General features: G+C 33.9%; 1 protein-coding gene and 1 pseudogene across 3 annotated transcripts; one reads left to right on the top strand and one right to left on the bottom strand.

The window, feature by feature from the left end:
• Positions 1 to 340: 340 nt before the first annotated feature.
• LOC130712131 (uncharacterized) lies at positions 341 to 1,682 on the bottom strand (annotated as a pseudogene).
• Positions 1,683 to 5,713: 4,031 nt separating this feature from the next.
• LOC130715856 (probable trehalose-phosphate phosphatase F) lies at positions 5,714 to 10,167 on the top strand. 3 transcript variants are annotated; one of them, XM_057566001.1, is made up of 15 exons: positions 5,714 to 5,817; positions 5,936 to 5,993; positions 6,748 to 6,830; positions 6,915 to 6,995; positions 7,194 to 7,433; positions 7,680 to 7,820; positions 7,940 to 8,011; positions 8,188 to 8,313; positions 8,405 to 8,461; positions 8,549 to 8,650; positions 8,743 to 8,820; positions 9,126 to 9,195; positions 9,282 to 9,352; positions 9,742 to 9,834; positions 9,979 to 10,167. In XM_057566001.1, the coding sequence occupies exons 4-15, from the start codon at positions 6,930 to 6,932 to the stop codon at positions 10,045 to 10,047; spliced, it is 1,185 nt and encodes a 394-aa protein (XP_057421984.1). In that variant the 5' UTR covers positions 5,714 to 5,817; positions 5,936 to 5,993; positions 6,748 to 6,830; positions 6,915 to 6,929; the 3' UTR covers positions 10,048 to 10,167. The 3 variants fall into 3 exon arrangements, with proteins under 3 accessions (XP_057421984.1, XP_057421986.1, XP_057421985.1); XM_057566003.1 differs by lacking the exon at positions 9,979 to 10,167 and having other exon boundaries at positions 9,742 to 9,840; XM_057566002.1 differs by having other exon boundaries at positions 5,721 to 5,817; positions 6,915 to 7,433.
• The last annotated feature ends 1,631 nt before the right edge of the window (positions 10,168 to 11,798 follow it).

Genomic DNA, 11,798 nt, shown 5'->3' with positions numbered 1-11,798 from the left:
CATCATCTCATTGATTCCCAAGCATGCTTAACCACCGCGAATCTAGGTTGAGGGAGGCGCGAAATGGGTTGATGGAGGCACGATCTGGGTCAAGAAGAGGCGCGATAGGGTTTCTATAAATAAAAAATATTATATTATTATATTGATATTATAATATTTTTTTTGAAAAAATAATGACAATCGATTGTTAATGAAGTACAAATTCTTGGTACTCATAATGGGAAAAAAACGTATACCAAGTTGCAGAGAAATTTTGTAAGAAATGACTGTTACACAAGCACAATCTGGGGATTGTAAAAAATCACAACCATTCAGAAAGCGTTCAATTGATATAGTCACTCACTTAGAATAATATGAAGCATCTCAAGAAAATATGTAAATAACATGTTTTATATTTTCCTAGTGGTACAACAACAATTTTATGACAACTTAATCTTGGACAAGCTAACAATAACAACAATATCTTTTCATTGAAGTATTTGACTACCATAATCAGCATTAAACTTGTCATATTTGTGGGCATGGAGATGTGCAGATGGCCTTGTGTTCCTCAAAGCTGCCAGTATATCCTCAGGTCTGATTGGCCCAACTTTTGGTAGCTCTTCTTCAGGCACCAAATCTTGTCTCTATTCAAGTTGTGACATCAAACGTCTCAAAGGCTGCATTGCTACCTCTTTACAAAGTAATCGAATATCCGAGCCAGAATACCCCTCGGTCTGGTTGACCAGCAAATCATAGGGGATTGATTCCTCATCAGGCTGCGGGGGAAGGAGTTCCTCAAACATTGCTATTCTCGCCTCTGGTTCAGGAAGTGGTACAAGGATTCGCTTCTCAAGACGTCGAAGCATGGCTGCATCCAATTCCCAGGGAAGATTTGTTGCAGCCAAAACAAAAACAAGTTCATCTGTCTGTGTTAAACCGTCCATTTGAATGAGTAGCTCAGTTTTCAATCGTCTACTTGCTCCATGTTCACTGCGTGCTTCACCACGTTGACTAATGATTGCATCAATTTCATCAAGAAATATTGTTGAGGGTGCATGATGCCTGGCAAGCTGAAATAACACCTTCACTAATTTCTCTGAATCTCCTCGCCATTTACTGACAACAGATGATGTTGAAATATTAAAAAATGTAGTCTTGCACTCTGTTGCAACTGCCTTTGCAAGCATTGTCTTTCCCGTCCCTGGGGGGCCAAAAAGGAGAATTCCCTTCCATGGTGATAACAAACCAGTAAAGTACTTGGGATATTTAATTGGCATTACAACAGCTTCTTTAAGTAAGCATTTTGCATTCTCTAGCCCCTTTATGCTTTCCCACTTCACATCTAGACTCCCACAAATGATATCCCTACTTAAGCTCTCTGCTAAAGTACGCATTTCTGCAGATTCAAAAGGTGGAAGCAAACACTTATGCGGCCTTTCATACATATTGTTCGGTGAAACATCATTAGTGTGGATCCCATTATGCCCCTGGCTCCGAAGCTGCTCGTAAATGGCCATATCTGATGACCTTTTGGAATGCCCATTACCATTCGATATTATGCTCAACGAACTTCCATTACCGACAACTTTATCATTAGTCTCGCCATTCTGCACAACCTTCTTCCTCCCAAACTTTGAATCATAATACAATTTGAAGTCCTGGAAAGACCAGCGAGTAGGCATTGGTTCTTCATCAGCCATTTTAGAGAGAGAGAGGGGGGTTGAGAAAGTGCTTCTCTCTCTAGAATGGAGGAACGATGAGGAAGCCAGCTCACTCTTTTCGCGTCTCTAGAATGTTATATAATTATATTATATCACATTATAAAATGAAAAAGATTATACTATTATAATTATATTATATTATATATTATATTTTTATATATTTATATTATATAAATATATTTTATATATTTATATTTTATAATATCTTTTATATATTTATATTATATAATATATTTTTATATTGTATTATAATAATATTAATATTTTTATATATTATTATAAAATTATAAAAAATAAAAAATTATATTATATATTGAATCGATAATATATTATATCATATTTTAATTGAGAAATTCAAATATAATTTTAATATTTATATTTTTATGATGTAATATAATAAGACAATAACAATAAAAAAAGTAGTGAGTTGAATAAAAATAATATTATAATATAATATATATACCAAATAATATATTGTAAAAATATATTATATTCAAGAATCATATTATTTTTTTTCGAAAACGAAAGATATATATATATAAAGTTGAAAAACAACCTCTCTCAACATGGGTACAGTTACCAAGCCAACAAAATGCTGCCACAACCAAAACCCTCCAAAAGACCTCTAAAGAAACCCCACAAAATGCTTTAAAGTGAAACTAAAACCCTTGCGCCTGCACGACCGAAATGGATCCCCATTTGAAGTCGAAAAAATAGTGACAAGATTAAATCTCACCAACCGCACGACACCTGCATAACAGGGGCCTAGCCCAGCTAGCAAAACAAAAGACCCAACAATCAAAACCGACCAGAACGCCATAGAGTTGAGACACCAAAAACTAAAAGAAAACATAAACAAAAACTAAGACTAGCAAAAGATACTATAAATTTATCACAATAGTTTAATAATACAAAATTGAGTGTTCTTTTATCTCTGACTCTAATTCTCTTTCATAAAATTGTAGTTCTCTCTCCCAACAATTTTTTTTTTCCGGAGATTGAACCTGTGTTCTCACCCTTAAGACTAAAACAATGTTTTTTGAATTGTAGTTGCTTTATATAATTATTTAAATTTTTTATTTTTCTAATAAATGTTATTAGCAAGCAAAATTATTTTTCGGGTCTCAACTAAGGGCTTACTTACCTGTCCCTTGGATTTCCTAAATAAATGTTTGATGATTCTGATGTATGAAACCTTCATCAAATCGTTATTAATTTTCCCTAAAGTAGGTGGATAAAAATAGTGGGTGATTTCTTAAAGCAATGAAGAATGCACGCTACCGGAAAAATGCATTTTATCGATGTCCAAAATCGTTGCTAAGCCAAAAAAAAATTGTCTGTAATGCTCAATTACTGACGGTCAAAAAGTCGTTGCTATATGGCTCGTCGGTATTTTTTTCCAAGGTCTTCCAAAATTTTGTCGGTAATCTGTCGCCAACTTAATAATGATTTTTTTGTCGCTAATTACCGACGATTTTTCTTATCACTACTTATTGTCAGTTTTTTTCGTCGCTAAATAACCGATGACTTTTTCCGTCAGTAATTGATTTGGTATGCACAAAAATACTCCATTTGTTGTGAATAAAAATATCGAGGTGACATTCTTATATGCAACAAATAGACAATTTTGTGGTCTTTAAAATTATCATTATTTATAATCTATTCGAAAGAAGAAGAAGAGGAGGAGTGAATAACATGGTATGCATACTCGTATTTATAAACCGTCGATAACTAATTTTTGATTTTTTAAAATTTCGCCAAGTTTTTGGTGTGTGGTAATTTGAAGACGGCATTTTTGGTCGGTAATAATTTTTCAAATATTTTAAAGTTCACCGTGTTATTCGATATTCGACATTTTCAAATTTTGAAATAACCAATGGTTTTTTCCGTCGGTTATAATTTTTGAATTTTTTAAGTCCACCAAATTATTGGTGAGAAACAATTTCAAATTTGGTAAGAATCCAACCACAAAAAATATTACCGCTTAATCACTAATGACATTTTCCATCGCTAAGTTCGACCGTTTATAATAGCGAGATTTTACGACGGTTTTGGGATTGTCGTTCAAAATTTGTTGGTAATTATTATTTTCTTGTAGTGGCATAAATATAAGAAATGAGGAATTGGTAAATAATTCTTGTACATTTGTGAGTTTGGAAGTAAGGTAGTTTAGGATTGGTTTTCAATGATTCTGATGTAAAGCAAATTGAAGGGCTGAAGCAAAATATGCAGAAAAATTTGTTAAACTGCATCTATGAATTTTGTGTATCGGGTGGGGTGAGAGGTATAGACGTTATGGTGGTGGGGGTCTTTCATTTGGTAAAATCATGGTATTAGAGTGTTTGTCGGGTGTACTTTTACGGTCTAATTTGAGGGAGGTTTTATGTATAATGCAAAGGGGTAGGAGTGTTTTCTTTATGTCGTTTTGAGGTGAAATTACTTTTTGTGAGGTAACCATGTATTTAGAAAGATTTTTTCTCAAACCTCTCAATTTTTATGAATAAATCTTTTTGCTTTTGAAAGAAAAAAAAACAAAAATTAATCTTATGTAAAAGAGTAATCTTATTTTACCACCACGAGAGATCCACAAATTCTATAGGCAACTTATGTAGAAAAAAAAGATCACGAGTCAATAAGATTGTGTACCTATTACCTTCTAGGGTTTCTTGCTCCCTCACACGAAGTATGACGGCTACATCTCTTAGAGGTTGGTGCGTGTTTGGAGGTCCTACGCTTGGGGAGGGCGACAATGAGGTCCATGAGGAAGAGGATGATAGGCTGGTTCGTGCAAGCTCGGGCCTAGAGCCCGTGTCCTTCTTTCTCATGGTTTCTACTAGGGCAGCGACAATTGATACTGGCAAGGGACTTTTTGTGGTGGCTATGTGTGGTTGTCGATGCGCGGCAGTGTGGATATGCAAAGGCGATCATGCCTTTCTCTAAGTATGGTTGCGTTATTCATTCTCGTTTTCTTCTCCACACTCTTCGGCGACAGCTTTATGTTTCTACAAGGTTTCAGAGTGTGTTTGGAGCATCCTGGAGCCTTTGGCAGTGGTGCGTCGTCGTCGTGGTTGTTTCTAGCAATGGAGCCTCCCATGCATGTCAGATCGAGTTTGAGGGCTTCAGATCTATGTTAGTTATCTCGTCTACGTCATTGCTAGTTATCCAAATAGGTCATGGTGCGATGACTTTTGGTTTTTGAGCTGGTTTGTGGGGCTCTGATGAGAGGGTTTCTCTTTGATTGTTGGTGGTGTCATGTCTTTGGTCGTTGTTGTTTCCTTGCTAGTGCTTGGTGTTCTCGCATCCAACATCGTTTACCTTAATGATAATTTTTTTATCATGTCTACGACGATTAGTCTTTTCTTTAGCTATGTTGATGCTTGGAATTGGAAGCTGGGTAGGTTGAGGCAAGGATTGTTATCCAACCTCATCGATAAGTTGTTTAGATTTGGGTTTTTTTCCTTTTGATCTGTTTTTGTTTGGTGGTCGCTTATGGGTTGTTTGCTTTCGAGGCAACAATTCTGATCCAGTCTTAGCGGTTTTTTATTTTTGGCCTTTTGATGGGAAAGTTTTAGGTTCGTTTGTTTTTAAGAGTTTTTATTTTGTGTAGAGCCTACTTTTGGGCTAAACTATGTTGGTGGGCTTTTCCTTTGTCGAAAGGATTTGTATCTCGACACTTTTATAATTCAATAAATATTTTGCTTTATAAAAATACTTGTTTGGTGGATTATAGTTGTATAACTATAATTATAATTTCATTAAAAGAAGAAATGCACGCAAGGATTAATTTTAAGTTTATAAAGAATGTATTTGTCTTAATATAAAAATTTAAAGCTATAAATTTAATTAAAGATAAAAATATTTGATCAACTTTCAATTCGGAGTTCTTTCAAAAAAAAAATCAATTTGGAGTGATTGATAATTAAAGATCAATTTTTCTAGATTAAAAAAGAGTAATGGATGATTAAATATTAAACGAGAATCATGACAACATTGTAACGTGAATCAAACTAACTTGATAGGAAATAGTACTTATCCCCTCAAACATATAAATAGCGGAAGCCTCCCTTTGTTTGTTCATCCCCTTCATCCCGTCTATTCCTCATCTTTGTTCAAGGTGATTAATTATTCATCTCTTTTATACTTTCCAGCCATTCAGATCTCTAAATACGTTTCAGTAAAAAAAACTCCCCCTTCTCTTTCCTTTTTGGGTTATTGATGTGATTTTGTTTTAGGACTTTTGAACGCGATTGCTCTCTACGCCGCTGAAAACAATCGTAACTTATAATTCTGGTATGATCTCGATCTTACCTTTATGCTTACCGTGAAAGGATCCGAATTTATGATTTCATTGTTTAAGATGTGTTCTTGAGCAATCAAATACAAAACCCATCATGTGTAAAATGCTCATGTACCAATCTAAAATCGTTTTCATCTGATATATTATATATTTTTGGTAATCGTGGCCATGCATGAATCATCATCCTGAGCATGATCTATTTTGTGAGCTTTCTTTTTATCTTTCTTTCACCAAATTCTTTCAACAATCTTATTAGATCTAAATCTAGATTGTAGTTGCCTTATATGTGCAACTGGAAGTCCTAATATAAAAAAGTAAACATTTATCAGCCAAGGGACATGAAATCATTTCAGACTTTTGATGGATTCAGCTCAAATATTTGATTCTTTCCTTGTATTGATTTGTTCTGCCATGAATTCCCTTTTCCTAGGATAGCTTTTTATACCCTGCAACCCTATATTTTATATTTTATTAAGAAATTGAAGGTTTTCAATGACACAGTGAAATAAAAGGATTTACTTACTGCGAAAGAGGTTTTCTTGCACAATGTTTGGTTATAGACTGGACATTTCCCATTATTAGCTTATTGGTTGAGGTGGTACTTGCGATTATCCTTAAGCAATGTATTGGTTTCGAGTCCTGTGAATGACAATACAACAATACACTCTGCTGGGAGTCTTGTGAATGTAATTTTTTTTGTGATTTTACCGTCTTGAGAAAAACAAAGATTTAATGCCTATATTGCAGATCCTGCAATAATCACTCTCAAATCAGAAGACCTTGATCGTTAATACATTCCTAGTTGCAAATGCAATGTTGTATATAAGAAGGTATTTGTTGGTTTTCATTTGTTTCATATGCCTTACATTTTGTTTTGCATGTCATGGAAAATCCCAATTTGCTTCCTATTGCAGGGAAACCCGTGCTTGATGGACTGCTCACACAGTAGCAGTGACAAGAAAACATTAAAGCGGTGGTTTTTTATAGATAAGAGAGTAGGTTAAGCTAAAATCTAGGATAAGTTGCACATAAATAATCCCTCTTCTCATGACATAGTCACTCATAATATCAGACCTATCATTTATTACCTTTATTGAAACTTGCCTCTCAAATAGTCTAGCTAGCTAGGTTTAATGGATTTGAAGTCTTCTCATGCTTCTCCCTTACTTACTGATCCTGTTCCTATCAACAAGTCACGGCTTGGAATCCATCCTAATCAGCTAGCTTACTCTCATCAAGATTCATCAATGTCTTCCGGGAAGTTCACAAAATCCAGCTCAAAGAAAAGTATAGGGAGTCTTGATGATGTCAGGTCCAATGGTTGGCTTGATGCTATGAAGGCTTCTTCCCCTCCTAGGAAGAAGTCACCTAAAGGTTCAAGTACTCAAGTTTCCGCAATTGACAATGACATTGAAGACTATAATTCATGGATGGTATGCATTGTACTTAACTTTTTGCATGTTGTTCAATGTTTGGTTTATAGCATGTTTAGATTAACTTCTCTTTTTTTACCATCAATTCTAAATCGTAGAAACAATTTATAGAAACGTATCTCGAGGATTGATTTTGACTTAGAATCAATTATAGAAAAAACTCCTAACATGCACTTATTTGAATTCACTTCATTGGTCATGTTAAAAAATCTCCTAAATTCTCACTAATTCATTTTATTTTACCAGTTGGGTTATCCTTCAGCAATAGATTCTTTTGAGGAAATTGTTGATCGTGCTAAGGATAAGACAATTGCAATGTTTCTTGACTATGATGGCACACTGTCACCAATTGTAGATGATCCAGATTGTGCCTTTATGTCTGAATATGTAAGTAATGCATAGTGGATTCTCATAAAATATATTAATAATTCCTAATTAGTAAATTCTTTCTCTGTTCTCAATGTTATTTTTATCTTCCTTTTTCCCTCTCTCAAAATCATGCTTAGATGCGCAAAACTGTAAGAAGAGTAGCAAAGCATTTCCCTACCGCAATCATAAGTGGGAGAAGTCGTGATAAGGTAACCAGGATGAATTATTTGAAATTCTTCAATGAAGCACTATTTAGAATCACTTCTGAAAACCAGAAGCTACTCACAAAAGCTTCTTTCCAAGTTATATTATGACATAAGAATCAATTCTAGAAGGATTTATAAACATGTTGTAAGTCATTAACATATGGTTACATCCCTTTCAGGTGTTTGATTTAGTTAAACTAACAGAACTCTACTATGCTGGTAGTCATGGGATGGACATTATTGGCCCTGTTAGTGAGACTTTGTCAAAAAACCATCAAAGTTGTGTCAAGTCTACTGACCTTCAGGTATGTAATAATAGTAAATTAGTTTTTTATTCTTGGAATCTTCTATACATTAATAAATGTCAAATAGTTAACTATTTCTTCAAAATGGCAGGGAAAAGAGATAACTCTTTTTCAACCTGCAAGAGAATTCATTCCTATGATTGATGAGGTGAAATTTTTGTCTCAATTAATCTTGAAGAAGTATTCACTTTTAAATGTATAACAATGAAATAAATGATGGGGTGTTTTCATGTAGGTTTTTAGAACCCTCATTGATCTTACAAAAGACATAGAAGGCGCCAAAGTTGAAAATCACAAGTTTTGTGTTTCTGTACATTATCGTAATGTAGAAGAGAATGTAAGGATTTTTACCACAACAATTATAAGTTGATGTCTTTTTTCATTATTATTTTGATGTTCTCATTATTTTAATTCTTGAATCGATTGTAGAATTGGACAACGATTGGTCAGCGGGTCCATGATATGCTAAAAAATTACCCTCGTTTACGCTCAACTCATGGACGGAAGGTACCCTAATTCCAATGAGAAATATTATAAACTTTGTTCGTTGTAATAATTTTTTTAACTTTTCATGATAGTTATTAATTGATATTTTAAGCATGCTTGAGAATATTTTTATAATTAATTATAAAATGAAAAAACTGTTATGCTGGGATTTTATAAGTAACTCCAAGATAACAAAATTGATTATGAAAAATAAATTAATCCAAACATGCTATTTAAGTAACTCTTGACTCAAGTTTTTTAATGCACCATAGTGTATTTCAATTTGTTACATTATAATACATTTCCTTGTGTGTGTGGTGTTATAGGTTTTAGAAGTTCGTCCAGTGATCGACTGGAATAAAGGAAAAGCTGTTGAATTTTTACTTGAATCTTTAGGTAAGAACCTATTTTTGACTTTACACACCACATATAACAAAGGTATTCAAAGGATACAATATGGAGTAAATTATGGTCTTGTGCAGGGCTAACTGATAGGAATCATGTGCTTCCCATCTACATTGGAGATGATAAAACCGATGAAGATGCATTCAAGGTACTAAATCAAAGTTGTGTGAACTAGAATTTTCAACTTTTCATCTATAGGTTGTTTGCAAAAGAGTTGTGCACACACTTCAATGCACGTTTGAGTAAAAGCTATAAATTGAAGCTTCCGAGTAACAGACTTATATGGTGTTTGCAATGTGGTTCCAAACACATGCTTATGGTAAATTAGGATTGGCGATGGGTAAACAATCCAAATAATTGTAGCTTCTTCCTATAATTGATTATGAATTTTTTTACCACATAATCAAACATGTTACTAATCTTCTTATACAACTCCATATTATAATTACACATGAGAAGTCATGTGAAATTTTCTCATTTATCTCTCTTTATGGACACAAATTTATACAATCACACTGAATGTTTGTATATATTTAGGTGCTTAGGGAGAGCAATCAAGGTTATGGGATTTTGGTATCATCTGTGAGGAAAGAAAGCAATGCCTTTTACTCTCTCCGAGACCCCACTGAGGTTTAAATCCCAACACATTTTATATACTCTTTCATGTACACTATCAATATGATTCTTCATATTTGGAGCTGAAGGACATTATAATTATATATATATATATATATATATATATATATATATATATATATATATATATATATGCAGGTGATGAAGTTTCTCCAACTCTTGGTCAATTGGAAGAAACAACAAGAAAGGAAGCGTGGAAAAAAATAAACCTGTATACATATATATAATTTAGTACATATTAGGTTTTGATTTAAAATGTGATTAGATCAGCATTTTGTTTTAATACCAATAAGTTATTATGAATGAAAATTTTTAGATATTGTGGATTTTTATTTTGTTTTGAAATTTTTGCATTGTTAATATTTTCGAGTTGCATGGTTGTGATGTATATATCATATATCTACCATATTGATTCAGGGAGCTTTTGAATTAACTTTTGTGCAACTTCTACCACTCTCCATCTATTTACATTGTCAACCTCTTGTCTTTCTCTTTTGTTGTATTAATCATATCCTCACAATTCAATAGACCTTTCAGCCTAGTACTTAATTAATATTTTGTCAACTTGAGCATCGCTCTGGATCTTGTATCCTCCATTTATTCATCCTTGATCTACACTTCACAGTTGAGTTTCAACAAATTGAACCCACTATTGCATCCAGAACAATCTTAAAATTTGTGGACAACTAATGTCTGACACAAAAAATGGATAAAATTTATTTTGATTTCTCAAGATTATTAATTGAATTTCAACAAATAGAAAACACTCTATTGTCCAAAATGGTCTAAAACCTTGACTACGTGTCTTGTTGGGCCTAAAACAGACAAAAAACAGTCCACGTCATCATTGTCATGTTTACACCTCATATGTCATATTATCCATCGTTTTTTTTTTACCATCCCAATGCCTCATCATCCACTACGTTATCATTGCATCATATTGTTTATGTGGATTTACATGCGAATTCACCTTCTTCAGTGCGGGGTGTGTGGTTCCTATAGGCCTCTATTTGACCTGATTTTAGCATTTCTAAACTCATCTCATAAAAAGGAATCCAATTTTTACCTCCATAATGAATTTGAGCAACTTTAATTTTTGGTCCGTTTCAAAACATTGGGGTTCTAACCACTACCCAAGCTTTCAGTACTGCTAGTTAGATTTGAGATGAGATGAGGAGTGCAATAGTGACCAAAATACATTGTGGTTTGGCCAAAATACATCCATGCCATGAAGTAGAAAAAAATTGCATTCTTTAGATTTGACAAATAATGCAATCATCCAACTCTCTCTAGGATCCACATCATTTATATAGGGGGAGGATCATCAGTTACATACAATTGGAGTTGTTTGTAGCCTTCCTTGATCTTTGCATGACTTCCCAACACAAGATCTTGACAATGATGACCCTTGTTGAAAAAGAGGTTGCTTGTGTGAGCTGACTTGGATGCCATTGTTAACAAGTTGCAAAAGGTGCATCATTTCTTGACTTTAATAGTTGAAATAATTGATTATATTTGAAAATTTGTATTAGAGAAATCTCCATGATGAAGTGATCTGGAGTTTAATTGATTATATTCCCCTACTTATGGGTTGGGCGAGTCCCTCACAAGTAGGGGACCCGCCACATACATAAGCAAGATTGAAGATGAAGACTCCAGATCAGTCATGGGCGGGCTCTCAAACAAGGACATGACCACCAACAGAGGACGATCTTAGCCAGGTAGGGAGAGTCGCTCGCCTAGGTTTTGGATTTGGGCTTGTTTTATTTGCTTGTATTGGGAATTGAACCTTGGATGTGAAGCTCAATTCCCCGAATCCCATAGGATTTCAGATCCAACCACTATAAAAGGAGGGTCCTCTATTGTACTCGACAACTTTTTACTCATTTATGACATAGTAAGCATTTATTTCATCATCTTTTCTTATTTGTGCTTTGTTAGGGTTTGTCAGAATATTC

Source organism: Lotus japonicus, chromosome 4, assembly GCF_012489685.1.
Source record: "Lotus japonicus ecotype B-129 chromosome 4, LjGifu_v1.2".
NCBI classification, from domain to species: Eukaryota; Viridiplantae; Streptophyta; class Magnoliopsida; order Fabales; family Fabaceae; genus Lotus; species Lotus japonicus.
The sequence above is the reverse complement of the archived record's forward strand: the minus strand, read 5'-3'. Positions and strand labels throughout refer to the sequence as shown.